At 46.9% G+C, this 19302-nt stretch overlaps 1 protein-coding gene across 2 annotated transcripts in view; it reads right to left on the reverse strand.

Annotated features, from left to right (window-relative positions):
• gpbp1l1 (GC-rich promoter binding protein 1-like 1) overlaps positions 1-19302 on the reverse strand; it is a 110283-nt gene that overhangs the window by 33483 nt on the left and 57498 nt on the right. For both annotated transcript variants that reach the window (XM_038794176.1, XM_038794177.1), the window contains exons 5-7: positions 16023-16318; positions 15827-15899; positions 13235-13422 (exon numbers count right to left, since the gene is read on the reverse strand). In XM_038794176.1, the coding sequence (XP_038650104.1) occupies positions 13235-13422; positions 15827-15899; positions 16023-16318 (557 nt within the window). The remainder of the gene's footprint in view (positions 1-13234; positions 13423-15826; positions 15900-16022; positions 16319-19302) is intronic.

Genomic DNA, 19302 nt, shown 5'->3' on the forward strand with positions numbered 1-19302 from the left:
ACAAACATCTACCTGTTGAGGTTATAGCAAGTAACTTGGAAAATCTTGATGCGAACCTGGTTTTGAGAAAGGGAAATCATATTTGACTAATTTATTAGAGTTCTTTGAGGAGGTAACAAGCAATGTGGATAAAGAACCACCCATGGATGCAAGGTACTTTGATATCCAAAAGGCATTTTGGCAAAGTGCCATATAAAAGGTTAGCACACAAAATAAGAGCTTTTGCTGTAGGAGTTAAGGTGCTAGCATGGAGAAAGGATTGGTTGGCTACCAGGAAGCAGATAGTTGGAATAAAAAGGATACTTTCCAAGTTGGCTAGCTGCAATAGGTGGAGTATCACAGGGATTGGTACTGGGGTTTCAACTATGTACAATCTATTACTTGAATGAGGTTACTGAATGTACAGTTGCGAAATGTGCTGATGACATAATGATAGATAGGAGCGTTAGCTGTCAAGAGGACACAAAGAGTCTGCAAAGGGACACAGATAGAAAGTGAATGCGCAAAATTTGGCAAACGTGATATAACGAAGGAAAATATGAACTTGCCCAGAGAGATTGTGGTAAAGGGATCTAGGTGTCCTGGTATAATAAATCACAAAAAAAATAGTATGCAGGTATAGTATACAGGTGATTAGGAAGGCAAATGGAATGCTGTCATTTAATGTAAGGAGAATAGAATATACAAGGAAGGAAGTTTTGCTCGTTGTACAGGGCATTGGTGGAACCATGTGTGGAGTATGTGTACAGTTTTGGTCTCCTTACTTAAGAAAGGATATAATTGCATTAGAAGCAGCACAGAGAATGCTTACTTGATAGATTCTTGGGATAATAGAGTTATCTTAAAGGTTGGACAGATTGGGCCTGTATTCACTGGAAACTCAGAAGAATGAGATGCAATCCTATTAAAACATTTAAAATCCTGAGGGGACTTTAGACAGGTTGGATGCTGCAAGGTTGTTTCCCCATATGACAGATATTAGAACTAGAATAGATGGTTTAAATAATAAGGTATCTCCCATTTAATACGGAGATGGGAAGCTTTTCTTCTCCAAGGGTTATTAGTCTGTGGAATTGTCTTCGTCAGGGAGCAGTGGAGGTAGGGTCATTTAAGGCCGGGTTAGATTGTTGCTTGACAAGGGAGGTAAAGGAATGGGGGGGGGGGGGGGGGGGCAGACAGGAAAGTAGAGCTGAGGCCACCATCAGATCGGCCATGATCGTATCAAATGGTGGAGCAGGCTAGAGGGTCCCTAATGGCCTGTTCCTAACCTGTAGGTGCCTCCTCCAACTCAATCTTTCCATCCTGCCCTTATATCCTTCCATGGCCTTCTCAAACATTATGCATCTCTCTACCCCTTCAACCACACGTGACACTAAGTTCCACTTCTCTGCGTAAAGAAACCACTCCTCAATATATTTTTTAATTAAGAGTACCGAATTATTATTTTTTTGACAATTAAGGGCAATTTAGTGCAGCCAATCACCTACCCTGTACATCTTTTGGGCTGTGGGAATGAGAGCCACACAGATACGAGGAGAATGTGCAAACACCACACAGACAGTGACGCGGGTCCGGGATCGAACCCAAGTCCTTGCGCCATGAGGCAGCAGTGTCTCCTCAATATATCTAATAGATAAAATCATGCTCACTTGCTCTGGACTCACCCATGTGGAAACAGGGTGAATGTATAGGAATTAGACATCTCTCAGGATTTCTCAGACTTCTCTCCCCCAACCCACCCTGGCCAATCATGGAATAATTAGCAAAGGGCTACATAAAGTTCAAAAACAGAGACATACATTAGATGAGATTTGGCAAGTTTAAAATATTTACGAGAAAATCAATGTAACTAAATACACAATTAATGATTAATATCTTCTAAAAGAGCTTCTTTTTTAGAGCTTAGAGCTTAAGAGCTATATTTATTTAGTGCCTTTAATGTGGTAAAACATCTCAAAACACTTCACAGGAGCATGAGCAAACAAAACTTGACACCCAGTCAAATAACATAGGTCAAAGCTTGGTCAAGAGATTGATTTTAAGGAGTGTCTTAAAGCAGGAAAGAGAGATAAGAGAGACACAGGTTTCGGAAGGGAATTGCAGAGCCATGGTCGAGGCAGCCAAAGGCATAGATTAAAATCATTTACAGAAATAAAGGATCAGCATAAATAATTATGTGTCAATGTCTGAACAAAGTTATTAATATCCTGAGAAAAGTGTGGAATATTTATAATGCATGCCCATCTTATTCTCTACTGTGAAAAGATGGGACATACTTGTATACCAAGGAGTATGAAGTTTTTGGATTGAATGCTGTCACCTACTAGCAAAGCAGCATGTGGCATACATGGGTCACATGGCAGTAATCTTAAACGTTAATAGGTCTGAAGCAGATCACCGGACATTGCTCAATAATTGTCCAGAAGATGTTGTTACATCAGTGAAGTTCAGAATAAATAGAAACTGAAGATTGTAAACCACCTGGCAAGGTTTAAACTCATACCTCGCCAAAGGATCTTCTACTGTAGTACAGAGATGTATTGCTTGCATATACAACTGTGCCAACTTTAACTAATAAGTACATCAGTTACATCACACGCTCATTATTTTCTAATTAACAAATTGAAAACTAGAGTTTTTTTGCCTTAACCAATATGGTGAAATTGTTCTATATTGAGGCATCTGATATTTTTATTTGCAATTAGAACATGTACATTTAATTGTACAATTTAACTTTATTATTTGTCCTAATAGGAATATATGAAATAGTATATGGCATTCTGCCCCTCAAGCCTGCTCAGTCATTCAATAAAATCTTTCTTTAAAAAAAAAAATATTTTTATTCTCTTCCTTTTTCACATTTTCATCAAAATACACCCACCAACAAATCAACAACAAAAACAATGGCAATGCCCTGGCCAACAACCCCTTTATCCTATCCACCCCCAACATTTTAAAGACAAAAGAATCAAAACACCACAATAATCCCGCACATAATCACCAATAACCTATACATTCAATAAAATCATGGCTGATCTATTTGTGTGTCTCATTCTACGTTCCCATTTACCCCCAATAATGTTTGGTTCCCTTACCTAACAAAAATCTATCTATCACCATCTTAAAGATATTCAACAACCTGCGCCTCCACCACTTTGAGGCCGAGACCCCCAAAGTCTCACAAACCTCAGGAAAAAATTCAAATCTGTCTTCAAAGGGCCACCTCGAGTTTTAAAACTGTGGCCCCTAGTTCTGGATTAACTCAGAAGAAACATAATTTCCACGCCAACCATTTTCAGGATCTTACACACATCTATCAGATCACAGTATTCAAGATGTGATCTCACTGATGCCCTGTATAACAGAAGAGCAACATCCTTACTTTGTTAAATTCCTCTCTTTGTATCCACCTGGGGTGGCCAAGTCCCGATTACAAAATGGACACTTGCAGAGAATGAAGAAAAAAATGGACAATGCTGAGAAAGCAAGCAGGCGCAATGTTTGTCTGTTGATTGGAGTTTGCAGCTCCCAGACAAGACTGATACTGCAAAACCATTAGCATACTAATGAGCCATCTCCGGGGGACAAAAGAGAAACATTTAGGTAAACGATACTAAAGCAGCCACCCCAGCGCCAGAGGAGACTAGAACAAAGCAGGCCAACGGCCAGCAATCAGGGCACCCACCCCTTTATTGGAGGAAATCGATACCAATGATCAGGATATGGTCCAATTAATTGGGACCAAGTTCAAGGCCCGTCCAAAAGCGCGCGATGCCCCCTTTGGGTATGAGAAGAAGCCCCCAAGAGAGAATTGTTCTTCTTGGCCTTGGCTCTCAGCGACGAGAGGCCTGCCCAGCAGCTGCACCAGAACAAGGAAGTCCAAAGTCAACGCACGCTACGAGATAGACGCCCCTAGCTACTATTCCGTACCAGCTCGACCCCAGCAGCCTCAGAACCGGACAACGGCCATTGTTCCTGTGACTGAGTGGGCGCCCGAAGCCAAGTATAGGCTTTAGTAGTAGTGATAGTTTAGTTGGTAGATTTTGTGCATGAATATAATTGACTGTGTGTAAATAAATTAGCACTGATTTCGAACTTACTAACTGGTGTATTGAGTCTTTGATCAGTATTCAGTTTTGAACCTTGTGGCGGTATCGAAAGATATCTGGCGACTCTTGAGGAAACGTTATTAGAATTAAGGACGGCGACCATATTAACCGCCATAAACAGAGCCAATTAAAGAGTGAACACAACGAGCAACATCTTAATAAAAGGATAGTATTCTATTAACCTTTTTAAATACTTGTACCATTGTACCTGCATACTAATTTTTAGTGACTCATGCACTCCAACACCTAGACCTAGATGGGCAGCACGGTAGCATGGTGGTTAGCATAAATGCTTCACAGCTCCAGGGTCCCAGGTTCGATTCCCGGCTGGGTCACTGTCTGTGCGGAGTCTGCACGTCCTCCCCGTGTGTGCGTGGGTTTCCTCCGGGTGCTCCGGTTTCCTCCCACAGTCCAAAGATGTGCGGGTTAGGTGGATTGGCCATGCTAAATTGCCCGTAGTGTCCTAATAAAGTAAGGTTATGGGGGGGGTTATTGGGTTACGGGTATAGGGTGGCTACGTGGGTTTGAGTAGGGTGATCATGGCTCGGCACAACATCGAGGGCCGAAGGGCCTGTTCTGTGCTGTACTGTTCTATCTATCTATCTCTCTGCACCTCGGAATCCTGCAGTCATTCTCCATTTAAGTAACAATCTGCTATTTTATTCTTTTGCTAAAATGAAATTCGCATTTTCCCATATTGTACTGCACCTGCCAGATTTTTGTCCATTCATTCAACTATCTACACCCATCTACAACCTCATGTCCTCTTCACAATTTATTTTCTTCCCAATCTTTGTCTCATCTGCAATTTAGCTATCTTGCCTTTGTTCTCCTCATCTAAGTCACTGATATAAATTGTGAAAAGTTGAAGTGGCTGCAGGATTCCACTTGTTACATACTGAAAATCAGAAAATAACCCATTTATGCATACTCACAGTTTCCTGCCAACCAGCTAATCTTCTATCCATGCAAATATGTTACCCCCTACACCATGAGCTTTTATCTTCTGTAGTAACCTTTGATGTGACACTTTATCAAGCACCTTCTGGAAATCCAAGTACAGTACACCTTTACCCACGGTGCACATTGCACCTTCAAAGAACTCCAATTATTTTGTTAAACATGATTTTCCATTCACAAAACCATGCTGACTTTCCCCAATAACGTCGAGTTTTTTTTCCATAAATGCCCAGCTAAAATATCCCTAATTTTGCCATTTTGTTCAAAAAGAGCTTAATCTCCTTTTAAGAGCCTCCCCATGACGGACATCAGGTTAACTGGTCTGTAGCTCCCTGTTTTCCACTTCCCTCCCTTCTTGAACAGTAGATTTATACTTGCTACTTTCCAGTCAGATGGAGCTTTTCCAGAATCCACCTAATTTTGGAAAATCAACAGCAACTACCGCATTAGCCTCCTTTCTCAAGATCCTAGGATTAAGTCCATCAGGACCCAGAGACCTATTAGCCTATAACTCCATCAGTTTGCTCAGTAAGGCTTCCCAAATGATTGTACATTCACCAAGTTTCCCTCTCCCTTTCACCTTTTGATACACAGCTATTACTGGAATGATTCTCCTCTGTAGCCTAACAGAGGGGGAATATATCGTAAATGGCAAAACTCTTAGGAATATAGAAAGTCAGAGAGACCTGGACGTGCAGGTCCACAGATAGTGGAGAGTGGCAACACAAGTGGGCAAGGTAGTCAAGGAAGTATACGGAATGCTAGTCTACATTGGATGGGGCATAGAGTATAAAAACTGGCAAGTCATGCTACAGTTGTATAGAACCTTGGTAGTGGTGCACTTGGAATATTGCGCACAATTCTGGTCGCCACACTGCCAGAAGGATGTGGAGGATTTGGAGAGGGTGCAGAGGAGGTTTACCAGGATGTTGCCTTGTCTGAAGGGCTTTAGCTATGCGAAGAGGCTGAATAGACCCAGACTGTTTTCATTAGCATGATGGAGGTTGAGGGGTGACCTGCTAGAGGTCTACAAGATTATGATGGGCATGGATAGAGTGGATGGGCAGGCACTCTTTCCCAGGGTGGCTGGGGGTCAGTCACCAGGGGACATAGGTTTAAGGTCCGTGGTGCAAAGTTTAGAGGAGATGGGTGAGGCAGGTTTTTTTTTTATTTTAAATTTTTTTTTTTTTTTTTTACACAGAGGTGGCGAGTGCCTGGAATGTGTTGCCAGGGGAGGTTGAGGAAGCAGATACATTAACGGTGTTCAAAAGACATCTCAGCAAATACATGAATATGATGGGTATAGAGGGATACGGCACTAGGAAGGGCCGAGGGTTTTGGCCAAGGATGGTGTCATGACCGATACAGGCATGGAGGGCTAAAGGGCCTGTTCCTGTGCTGTATTGTTCTACAGTGAAGACAGAAGCAAAATATTTGTTCATTTCATCTGCCATTTCTTTATTACCTACTTTTAACTTCCTATCATATTTTTCTTAGAGGACCAACGCTCAATTAACTTACTCTTTTCCTTTTTAAATATCAAAGAAACATTCGCCATCCATTTTTATATTTCGAGCAAGTGTTGTGGTCAAAGATTGAAACCACTCACTTCCAGTGGCGGCGATGCCCGAGTGAGCCGCACATTCAGCGGGCTCTCACTCCGGCGGGGCTTTGGAGCTGATTCCCCGCGATAGCGGGACCTCGGTGGCGGCAAAAAGGCCGCCGCGAAAGGGCTGGAGAGCGGGCTGACAGCGATGGAAACGTGGGAGGCCAGCAGGTAGGGGAAGAGAGAGAAAGAGAGACGGAGGCAAGGAGCAGAGGAAACGGACCTGGAAAGTATGATGGCGGACCCACGGAACTTCCTTCCTCCAGGAGAAGAAAAGAAGTTTTGGAGTTGCTGAAGCAGGACAACTTGGACCCACTTCAGAGGCCAGAAGGTAAAATTTAAGGAGCTGGGCGAAGGAAAGCAGCAGCGAAGGTGCTGAGGAGCGGGCTGCGGCACATGGAACAGCGAGAGTCCGGAAGGCAGAAGAAGAAGGAGAAAAAGGGACAGAGACAAGGACCTGAAGAAACTTACCTGGGACCTAAGATTGAGGACACACGGACCCTGGACTCAGCAATCCAGCAGGCGCTGGATAACATGCTCCAGGTAATGAAGTCCAGTTTTGAAGCGCTGAAGCGGGACAGCTTGGACCCAATCCAGAAAAGCGGTGGATCAGCTGAACCAGAGGCTAGACGCTCAGCATGTTAAAGTTAAGGAGCTGGGAGAGGCGGTGGAGGAGCAGGCGGATGCGCAAACGGTTGCAGCGCTAGAAGTTGACGGCCTGAAAGAGCGGCAGAGAAGACTGCTGGACAGAGTGGAGGAGCTGGAGAATAGAGTCCGCAGGAATAATCGAAGGATGGTCGGCCTCCCGGAGGGGGCTGAGGGAGCTGATGCTGCAGCGTTTGTAGCAGACCTGCTGAAGCAGCTGATGGGGGCCGAAGCCTTTCCACGACCGTTGGAGCTGGAGGGGGCACACAGAGTGCAGGCAAGGCAGGGGCGGCCGGGCGGACCCCCCCGCCCGATGGTGATTAGGTTCCACAGGTTCGTGGACAAGGAGCGGGTGCTGCAGTGGGCAAAGAGCGCCAGGAGCAGCACGTGGAACAACAGTGTTCTCCGCATTTATCAGGACCTAAGCCAGGTGGCGGCTCGGCGGCGAGCAGCCTTTAAGAATGTCAAGGAGGTGCTGTTCAAGAAGCACGTGAAGTTTGGTCTGCTGTTCCCAGCTCGTCTATGGGTCACGCACCAGGGTCAACACCATTACTTCTCCGAGCCCGAAGAAGCGATGGATTTTGTGAGGGACCTGGAACTGGTCCCGAAAGGAGGCCCCAAGGACGCGAATTAGGGCCCCGAGGATTACTGTGGGTAGGAACGCCGAATGTGCCTGGACTGCTGCTCAACGGTTGGCTGGGCCAAAGGGGCCAAGCGGAACATTTGGGACTCTTTCCTTTGTTCATGGACATTGGTTTGGGGGGGTTAACCCCCCCCCCCCTCCCTTTTTTTGTGGTCTCTCTTGTTTCTTATGGGGGGTTTTTGTTTTTTGGGTTTATTTTTGTGCTTTTCCTCTTTTTTCTGGGGTTTTTTTTTCCTGTTTGTACTTTTTGTGCAGCTCGCAGAAGACACCGGAGCCGGCTTGCCCCAGTGGGTGGGAGAGGGGGATGGGGCGCTGGGGGGTGGGGAGGAGGACGGGGAAAACAATGGGAATGAGACAGGAAGGCGCCGGAGTGTTGAGTCACCGGGCTAGCAGATTGGCTAGTCAAGGGAGACAGGTGGGGGGGGGGGGGGGGGGGAGTTACAGCCAGTAGATGGCAGGGGTGGGGGTATCGGGGGATGGGGTTGGGGGGAGGGGGGGTTGTTCTGCTGACGGGGGAGGGACTTGAAATAGGCACTGGAAAGGAGGTCGAGGGTGGAGACAGCCAAAGAGCGGGCCAGGAATGGCGCGACGCACGGGCCAGGGGCCAGCCCGAGAAAGGCTATGGCTGACCGGCGGGGTGGGGATGTGCCCCCCGACCAGGCTGATCACCTGGAACGTCAAGGGACTGAATGGGCGGGTTAAGAGGGTCCGGGTGTTCGCACACTTGCGGGCCCTGAGGGCGGACGTAATTATGTTGCAGGAGACACATCTGAAAGTGTCTGACCAGACCAGGCTAAGGAAGGGCTGGATTAGCCAGGTCTTCCACTCGGACTTGGACTCGAAGTCCAGAGGGGTGGCAATCATGATCAACAAGCGCGTGCAATTTGAGGCAGAGGGCATATCCGCAGACAGGGGGGGCAGATACCTGATGGTACGGGGCAGACTGGAGGGGAGAAGAGTGGTGCTGGTGAATATATATGCCCCGAACTGGGATGACGTGGACTTCATTAAAAGAGTGCTGGGGAAGATCCCGGACCTGGATTCTCGCAGGCTAATAATGGGAGGGGACTTTAACATGGTCCTTGACCCGACTTTGGATCGGTCGTGTCCCAGAACGGGTAGACTCTCAGCAATGGCAAGGGAGCTGAAAGGGTTTATGGAGCAAATGGGGGCAGTGGACCCCTGGAGAGATAGACAGCCAAGAGGAAGGGGCTACTCGTTTTACTCGCACGCCCATAAAGTATATTCCAGGATAGATTTCTTTGTACTAAGTAGGGACTGTATGGGGGAGGTAAAGAACACGAAATACTCAGCAATTACCATTTCAGACCATGCCCCGCATTGGGTGGACCTGCAGTTCGGGGGAGCGAGCTATCAACGCCCGCAATGGAGGCTAATGTGGGACTGCTGTCAGAGGAGGGGATCTGCGAGAGGCTTCGGAGATGTATGCAAAATTACCTGCAGGTGAATGACACGGGGGAGGTCTCAGCGGCGACCCTGTGGGAGGCACTAAAGGCAGTAGTGCGGGGGGGGGGAGCTGATTTCAATTGGGGCCCAGAGCCAAGGCAGACTGGGCAGAGATGGATAGATTGGTCAGGGAAATGGGTCGGATAGATGAAGAGCACGCGGAGTCCCCGGGGGAGGTTTTACTCAGGGAGAGGCAGAGACTACAGGCGGAACTGGGGGCTCTATCCACGAGCAGGGCCGTGGAACAGCTTAGGAAGGCAAGGGGAGTGGTGTATGAGCATGGGGAAAAGGCTAGCAGACTGTTAGCGCAGCAACTCAGGAAGAGGGAGGCGGCCAGGGAAATAGGTAGAGTGAGAGACGGAGGGGGGCGCAAAGTGGAGGACCCGGCAGAATTGAATAAGGTATTCCGGGACTTCTATCGTAAGCTGTATACTTCGGAGCCGCCGGAAGAACCGGAGGGGATGAAAAGGTTTCTGGATGGGCTAACATTCCCAACAGTAGGTGGGGGGCGAGTGGAAGAGCTGGAGGCCCCGATTAGAGTGGAGGAGGTATTGGGGGGCCTTAAGGCCATGCAGTCGGGGAAGTCCCCGGGGCCGGATGGATACCCAGTAGAGTTTTATAGGAAGTTCTCTGAGCTGGTGGGCCCGGTCTTGGCGAGGGGTTTTAATGAGGCAAGCCACCATATCACTGATATTGAAGCGGGGTAAAGACCCGGAGGCGTGCGGGTCCTACAGGCCAATCTCCCCGATTAATGTTGACGCCAAGCTCCTGGCAAAGGTACTGGCGGGTAGAATGGAGGACTGTGTACCGGAGGTGATTGGGGAGGATCAAACGGGGTTTGTGAAAGGTAGGCAGCTGGCGGCCAACCTGAGAAGATTACTTAGTGTGATAATGATGCCCCCAGTGAGTAGGGAGGTGGAGGTACTGGTGGCAATGGACGCCGAGAAGGCCTTTGACCGGGTGGAGTGGGACTATCTATGGGAGGTACTCAGACGGTTTGGGTTCGGGGAGGGATTGGATCAAACTATTATATCAGGCCCAGAGGGCCAGCGTCAGGACCAACAGAGAAGTGTCGGAGTATTTTAGGTTGTACCGAGGGACCAGACAGGGCTGCCCGCTCTCCCCGCTGCTGTTTGCGCTGGCCATAGAGCCGCTGGCGATGGCGCTGAGAGCCACAGAGGGTTGGAAGGGGATGGTGAGGGGCGGGGTTGAACATAGGGTTTCTCTTTATGCAGACGACCTGCTCCTGTATGTGTCGGACCCAGTGGCCGGGATGGGAACTATACTGGGAATGCTGAGGAAGTTCGGCCAGTTCTCAGGATACAAATTAAATACGGTCAAGAGTGAAATGTTTGTGGTCCAGGCAAGGGGCCAGGAGAACAGATTGAGGGGGCTACCGTTTAGGCTGGTTGAGGAAAATTTCCGGTATTTGGGAATCCAGGTGGCACGAGACTGGGGCAGGCTGCATAAGTTAAATTTGGCCAGGGTGGTGGAGCAAATGAAGGGAGAGTTTCGGAGATGGGATGCACTCCCGCTGTCGCTGGCAAGGAGGGTGCAGACTGTAAAGATGACAATCCTCCCTCGATTTTTGTTTATTTGTCAGTGCCTTCCGATCTTTATCCCACAGTCCTTCTTCAAAAGAGTTAACGGGCTGATCATGAGCTTTGTCTGGGCGGGAAAATCCCCGCGGGTGAAGAAGGCGATGTTGGAGAGGAACCGCAGCGAGGGAGGGCTGGCTTTGCCGATTCTGATCAATTATTACTGGGCGGCCAACATCGCTATGATAAGGAAGTGGATGGTGGGTACGGGGTCTATTTGGGAGCGGGTGGAGGCGGCTTCGTGCAGGGGCTCCAGCTTGGCAGCCCTGGTCACGGCTCCTCTACCGCCGGCCAAGTACACCACCAGCCCGGTAGTGGTGGCGACCCTGCGGATATGGGGCCAGTGGAGGAGGCATGTGGGGGGGAGATGGGGGCGTCTGTCTGGGCGCCAATCTGCGATAACCATCGGTTTGCCCCCGGGAGTATGGATGGGGGGGGTTCCGAGTATGGCGGCGGGCTGGTGATATGTTCCTGGAAGGGAGCTTTGCGAGTTTGAGGAGCTTGGAGAAATTTGGGTTGGTAAGGGGAAATGATTTTAGATACCTACAGTTGCGGGACTTTGTTCGTAGACAGGTCCCATCTTTCCCACGCCTCCCGCCAATGGGGATCCTTGACAGAATAGTCTCTAGGAGGGAAGAAGGGGAGGGTAGAGTGTCGGGTATATACAAGGTGCTCATGAGGGAGGAAGGGTCCCAGACAGAGGAACTGAAACTTAAATGGGAGGAGGAGCTAGGTGGGGAAATGGAGGAGGGGCTGTGGGCAGAGGCCTTGAGTAGGGTAAATTCGACCGCGACATGTGCTAGGCTCGGGCTGATTCAATTTAAGGTCGTTCACCGGGCCCATAGGACGGTGGCTGGGATGAGCAAATTCTTCGGGATAGAGGACAAATGTGCTAGGTGCGCGGGAGGACCAGCGAACCACGTGCACATGTTTTGGGCATGCCCTAAGCTGAGGGGGTACTGGGAGGGATTTGCGGGGGTCATGTCCCGGGTGCCAAAAACAAGGGTGGTGATGAGTCCAGGGGTGGCAATTTTTGGGGTTTCGGAGGACCCGGGGGTCCAGGGGGAGAAAGAGGCCGATGTTTTGGCCTTTGCTTCCCTGATAGCCCGGCGACGAATACTATTGGCGTGGAGGGACTCAAAGCCCCCGAAGACTGAGTGGTGGCTTGCGGACATGTCGAGTTTCCTGGGTATGGAGAAAATGAAGTTCGCCTTGAGGGGATCTGTGCAGGGGTTCGCCCGGTGGTGGCAACCATTTATTGACTTCTTTGCGGGAGAGTGAGCGTCAGCAGGGGGTGGGGAGAAAGAGTAGAGTAGGAGGGAAAATATGGCGGGTAGTACCGGTGGGAGAGTAGAGTAGGAGGGAAAATATGGCGGGTAGTACCGGTGGGAGAGGAGCGGGCTGGTGCAATTTGTTACGATTGAAGTATTGAAAGTACATGGATGTTTGTACATTTTTGCTTTCTTTCTGATGATGTCTGTAACTGTTTATAAAGCCAAAAACTACCTCAATAAAATTGTTTATTAAAAAAAAAAAGATTGAAACCACTCAAGGTGTAAGTTGTAAATGCCAGAGACTTTATTCGAAAGCATACGAGAGACATAGTCCTACTCCTCATCTTAACCAACTGGTACCAAGGCTGTGTAACATATTTATATCTTTTGGTTATCACCTTTATACTATAAATCTCATGAGCTGCATGATACTGGCTGCAGCGCAGTTTAACCAACTGAAGGCTGAATTCTGTGCTTATCACACTTTTGCTTACCCATCCTGTGAAGGTCATTAACTTTGAGATTGCTACTTCCCACACCACCATGTTGAGAAAGGGCTCTAATAATTTACTTTAAAGCAAATGTTCATAACTACATTTGCCTACTTTAAAGTCATCAATGTTGAATTATTTAAATTTCCTCACTTCACAAGCTTCTTCCTATACTCTCATTTAGTTATCCTCTAGCCATTCTCTGCTGCTCTTTATGTTCTGACCAGTCTTCTGGCCTGCCACTCATCTTGGTGTAATTATATGGATTTTTCCCCCAAGTTTGATGCTTTCCTTAACCTCCTTAGTTCATCACGAGTGGTGGTCCTTCACTAAATAACATCCGTATGCTCCAAGTTCAACATTTTGATGATTGGTTTCATTTATATTAAATAAGAATGTTATAAAAACAGTCAAAATAATTCAAACAATGGATTACAATACCTTTGAGGGAGGAGGTGCAGGTTTGGGTATTAGATTTTTGTAAACGCTTGGGCTTGCAGTGTTTTTGTTGCAGTTTGCAAAATGGTTTCCTGAAGAACAAAAGCTAGTTGAGAATATTGGTTCCTCTTTCAAAACTTTTTTGATGACCAGCATCCTGGAAACCGGCTGCTTGGCACTTGGAGGGTTTTCTGCATTTGGAAAGATAAAGTTGGAGAAATAAAGTTTGCTAGATGATTTAATCTTTCCAAATAGTCCTAAACTGTATAATGGAAACATTTTACATAATCAACACCGCATTTCCACGCTCCAGTGTAAAATCTACAGTTCCTGCCAGGCAGAGGTTATTACTATGGTTCAAACCAACAAACACAGTCATGTTCCAATGAAAGCTGAAATGCTGCCAGCATATCTGCCCCAAGTAACATTATTCAACGCATTTCACTCGGTTTGGCAGATATAAGATAACAATTTATTACCACTTGAAACCAAAACAAGGTTCCGAGCATAGTTTTAAGATAAATGTTTCAAATCCAAAAGAATATCGGGATCAATTTCTCCCATGTCATTTCTAGATTTGGGTCATTAAGAAAGCACAGCGTGCTTCGATCTTTTAATTATTTAATGCAGAAGTTCAAATATTTGGAACCATCGTCTCCAGCAAGTGCCCAATGGTGACTTGATTAATGCATTTTAGCCTTTAAAACAATATAAATGAACTAATTCATATGTGCACTGATTTCTATTAGGTTGTATGAAGTAAAAAAGGAGTTTAATTTGAGAAAATAAGCTATTTCTGCTTCAAGTCTAATATAATCAAGGCACTGGTTTCATCCTCATGGTCTTCAGGAGCAATTAAACACAGTTTTTCCCTTTTTACTGTTAGACTATCAAACTTTTCTTTTCCTCTACAAGGGTTGCAACCTTCTTCTACAGACCTCTCCAACAGGAGCTAATCTTGTCAATCCTGTTTAGCTCTTCAGTCCTCTCCTTAGAGACATTTCTGCTGATGCAAAAGTACTCAGGGCTAAGTGGGAATTGGAAAACTCACATACAGAGGATGGATAAATTCAAGAACCAAGGTTTGGTTCAAATCAAGTTTTTGAAATGCAAGTCTGGCACATTGGTACCAGACACAACTGGCTGCTCAAATGTGATTTTGAATACCTCCCATGATGGTGGGTTGGCCATTGGCTACAATTGCAGAGGTCATGGGGTCCCCACTTTTGAAATAAAAACTCTCATTAGGAAGAGCTATGTGCTTGGTGAAGACAAACAGAACTTGGCTGCAATTAGTTGAATATGCCCCATATCTAGGTAATCTGTATTGACCAGGATCAAACAAGAATACTGCTTATATTGTGTGCCCTGCTTGTGTTATATCCCTCTCAACTTCAGGTGGTGATAAGCAGCTAACAAAACTATGAATTAGACAATAAACTGTCAAAACGGTCATTAAATTGTAAACGGATAAGTTAACAGGAGCAATGGCAGCTTGGATTTGAAGTAGTTATGAAGTTCATCGAGTATTACCTTTCAAAGGACCGTTGCTTCAGACTGTGGTCAAAGCTTCTCTATGGCCTATTTGTCTATCAATAATGGCTTCAGTAAGATTACCCAATTTAGTTGATAAAAATGTAATTCCTACAGTACCGTGTGTACAATATGCCATAACAATAGCACTCTTGAGCACTTCCCTATTAATGCCTGATTTGGAAAAATTGTGAAGGAAGATTAATCAGAAATCTCAACACATAATTAACATACAGAATGGCAAAGTTGTGCTCAAGTTTGAAAGAGAAATGATGATTTAGTTACAACTAAACCATTATGATTTGCAATTGGAAAGGATTGAGGAGATTGCCCTGGTAGCTAGGATTTTAATCTTACAGATTCTTAAATGTTGTATCAAACTTCTACCCAAATGACAGTTGTTGAATCTGGCCCTTGCCAAGTGCCAGGCCTCCATGTAAATTCAATTTGACACCTCTGACCTAGAGCAGTGCTTCCCAAACCTTTTCCTGTTGTGACCCCCATTTTAATGGCTTTGTGTAATCCCAGAATGAAAATTTGATGGTAAAAGAGTTGTGTGTGTGTGTGTGTCTCTCTCTGCTCCACAACCACTATTATCGTCGTGGAGTTTGAGGCCTATTAGGGATTGCGGGCCACAGTTGGAAAGCCCTGCTCGCGAGCATTATTCTTTCTTGCATTCAAAGTCCATCATCTAAATTTGGGGTTCAATTTTGACTGGAGACACTGGAGAAATTAAAAAATATATATATTTAGAGTACCCAATAATTTTTTTCCAATTAAGGGGCAATTTAGTGTAGCCAATCCACATAACCTGCACATCTTTGGGTTGTGGGGGCGAGACCCACGCAGACACAGGGAGAATGTGCAAACTCCACACAGACAGTGACCCGGGGCCAAGATCGAACCTGGGTCCTCAGCGCCGTAAGCAGCATTGCTAGCCACTGCGCCACAGTGCCTCCCAGACATTGGAGAATATAAAAAGCTAACATGCAGGGGGTTTGTATTGCTGAAAGTTACAAATACATATATTCCAAAATATGCAACGTTCCGGCCTCTTCTTACCCCATACTCCTGCTGGTGTGCTGACAGGTCTGCTCTGGATAGTTTGCTTTTCTGCATCAGGATTCAGAGATGGCTGTTGAAAAAGATTTTATCCAAGATATCAGTCAATTTATTATGTTAACTGAGAAAATTCTAATAGCTTAAGTATCCGCATCACAAAAGGGTCATTTATTTAGTTACTAAAAAAGGAACTTACAAAGTCTTCCTCTTCAAACTGAAGTTTTTCATCTTTTTCCTCCTTTTTTTCTTCCTTTATCTCAGCCGGTGGCTTGTCCTGGAATCCTGAATTCTTTCGGTTATGAAAACTGCCATTCCTGTGTCTATGGGCATTACCACCACCACGCTGGTTGACAGAGTCATGGCCTCTAGTTACATTGTGCCAACCAACACTTTCTTTCCCAACCTGACTTCCAACAAGGCTAACTTGAACACCCTTAGAAACACCCGAATCCACAGAATCATGACGAAGCAATGAAGGCTGGTACCAACCATCTGGAAAAAAATAAATAAAATAAAATCACAATATTAGGCTTTTCATGAATATAAACTAAAAATATTTATTTTGTGGCATGAACTCCCCTTTCTGATTTGGCAGCCTTTATTTTATTTCTTTTTTAAAAATAATATTTTCTTAAGGTACTTGAAATTTTTTATAACAGTAACAATGACAATGACATCAACATGGTAAAATAAACATTTCCCCGCCCCCCACAACCCAATCTTCACACACCTCAACTATACAACAATCCGCCCCCCTCCCCTCCTTGGAATACTGCACCTGCTGACATTTTTAATTTTCCCCGAGAGAGTCGACGAACGGCTGCCACCTCTGGGAGAACCCCAACATTGACCCTCTTAAGGCAAACTTTATTTCCTCAAGACTGAGAAACCCAGCCATGTCACAAACCCAGGTCTCTACACTCAGGGGCTTAGAGTCCCTCCACATTAATAAGATCCATCTCCGGGCTACCAGGGAGCAAAAGGCCAGGACGTCGGCCTCTTTCGACCCCTGAACGCCCGGATCTGCCGACACTCCAAAGATCGGTACCTCTAGACTCGGCACCACCCGTGTTTTTAGCACAGTGGACATTGCCTTAGCAAAACACTGCCAAAACCTGCTAAGCTTCGGGCATGCCCAAATCATGTGGTCCTCTACCCCGAAAAACTTGCTCATCCTAGCCACTGTCATGTGCCCGGTGGACTACCTTAAATTGTATCACGCCAAGCCTGGTGCACGATGAGGTGGTATTAACCCTGCTTAGGGCATCCGCCCATAGACCTGCCTCGATCTCTCCTCCTAGCTCGTCCTCCCACTTGCCCTTTAGCTCCTCCATCGGAGTTTCCTCCGCTTCCGAAAGCTCCTGGTAAATATCAAATACATTCACCTCTCCCACCCAGGTACTGGAAACTACTCTATCCTGTATCCCCCCCCCCCCCGTGGCGGCAGCAGCGGAAAGGCTGGCACCTGTTTTCTCAGGAAGTCGCGCACCTGCAAATACCCAAAACCGTTCCCTGCTGGTAATTTAAATTTATCCTCCAAAGCTTTACAGCTGGAAAAACTCCCATCTATAAATAGATCCCCCATCCTTCTAATTCCTGCCGTCTGCTAACTCTGGAACCCGCCATCTAGCCTATCCGGTACAAACCTGTGGTTGTTATAAATCGGGGTCCAAATCGATGCTCCCTCCACTCTCTTATATCTCCTCCACTGCCCCAGATCCTCAAGAGCCGCCACTACCACCGGACTTGTGGAGTATCGGGCCGGCAAGAACGGCAGAGGTGCCGTTACCAATGCTCCCAGACTGGTGTCTTTACATGACGCCGCCTCCATCCACTCCCATGCCGACCCCTCCCCCACTACCCACTTCCTAATCATGGTTATATTAGCCGCCCAGTAGTAATTGCAGAAATTCGGGCCACGCCAACCCACCCTCCCCCTGACTGCACTCCAGCAACACCTTCACTCGCGGGGTTTTTACTCGCCCACAGAAAGCCCAAAATAATCTTATTCACCCACTTGAAAAAGGCCTTAGGGATGAAGGTGGGGAGTCACTGAAAGACAAACAGAAATCTGGGGAGCACCGTCACTTTCACGGTCTGCACCTTCCCCGCCAGTGATAGCAGGAGCATGTCCCATCTGTCAAAGTCCCCTTCCATTTGTTCGACTAATGGGGGTAAGTTTAACTTGTGTAGTACCTCCCATTTCCGGGCCGCCTGGATTCCCAGATATCGAAAGCTCTTCCATACCATTCTAAGCAGCAGCTCTCCCAGTCTCCTCTGCTGCCCGGATCACTTTTCCCCATGTTCAATTTATACCCTGAAAAATTGCCAAATTCCCCCAAAATTCGCATTACTTCCCCCATCCCCTCCAATGGGTCAGAAATGTACAAGAGCAGGTCATCTGCATAGAGCGAAACCCGGTGCTCCACCCCTCCCAGTTCCTAGAGGCTCTTAACACCACGGCCAATGGCTCTATGGCCAGAGCAAACAGTAACGGGGAGAGGTGGCACCCTTGCCTCATCCCTCGGTGTAGTTCAAAATACCCCGACCTCAGCCGGTTCGTGTACACACTCCCTACTGGTGCCTGATAGAGAAACCGCACCCAGTCAATAAAGCCCTCACCGAACCCAAACCTTGCCAGCGCCTCCCACAGGTAATGCCACTTCACCCGATCAAAAGTCTTCTCCACATCCATCGCTACCACCACTCTGCCTCCTCTCCTGAGGGCATCATAATAACATTTAGAAGCCTTCGAACATTGGCCTCGAAATCCCATCTGGTCTTCCCCTATCACCCCCGGGACACAGTCCTCTATCCTTGTGGCCAGTATCTCAGCCAGCAGTTTGACATTCAGTAGAGAAATCGGCCTGTATGACACACATTGCTCCGGATCCTTCTCCCGTTTCAAAGATCAATGAAATAGAGGCCTGCGACATTGTTGGGGGGGGGGGGGGGGGGGGGGAAAGAAGAGCAAGATAGGAGGACTCCCTTTTCTCTTGCTTCATTAAATGTCCACACCAGCAGTGGCCTCAATATCTCTGAAATCTTGTCATAGAATTCCACCGGGTAGCCGTCAGGCCCCGGGGCCTTACCGGACTGCATGCCCTCCAGCCCCTTGATTATTTCCTCAATTTCAATTGGGTCTCCCAGCCCCTCCACCATGTCCTCCTCCTTCCTCGGGAACCTCAACTGATCCAGAAATTGCCTCATCCCTTCCACCCAGCCAGGGGTTCCGACTCTCATAATTTACTATAAAAGACCGTAAACACCTCATTAATCCCCGCTAGGTTCAGGATAGTAACACCGTCTCTACTCTTTACTTTACCTGTCTCCCTGGCCGCCTCTCTTTTCCTGAGCTGGTGCGCCAACATTCTGCTAGCCTTTTCCCCGTACTAATAGATCGCCCCCTTGCCTTCCTCAACTATTGCACTGCTTTCCCTGTGGTCACCAGCCCAAACTCCACCTGTAACCTCCGC

The sequence above is a fragment of the Scyliorhinus canicula genome, chromosome 4 (assembly GCF_902713615.1).
Source record: "Scyliorhinus canicula chromosome 4, sScyCan1.1, whole genome shotgun sequence".
Classification (NCBI taxonomy): Eukaryota; Metazoa; Chordata; class Chondrichthyes; order Carcharhiniformes; family Scyliorhinidae; genus Scyliorhinus; species Scyliorhinus canicula.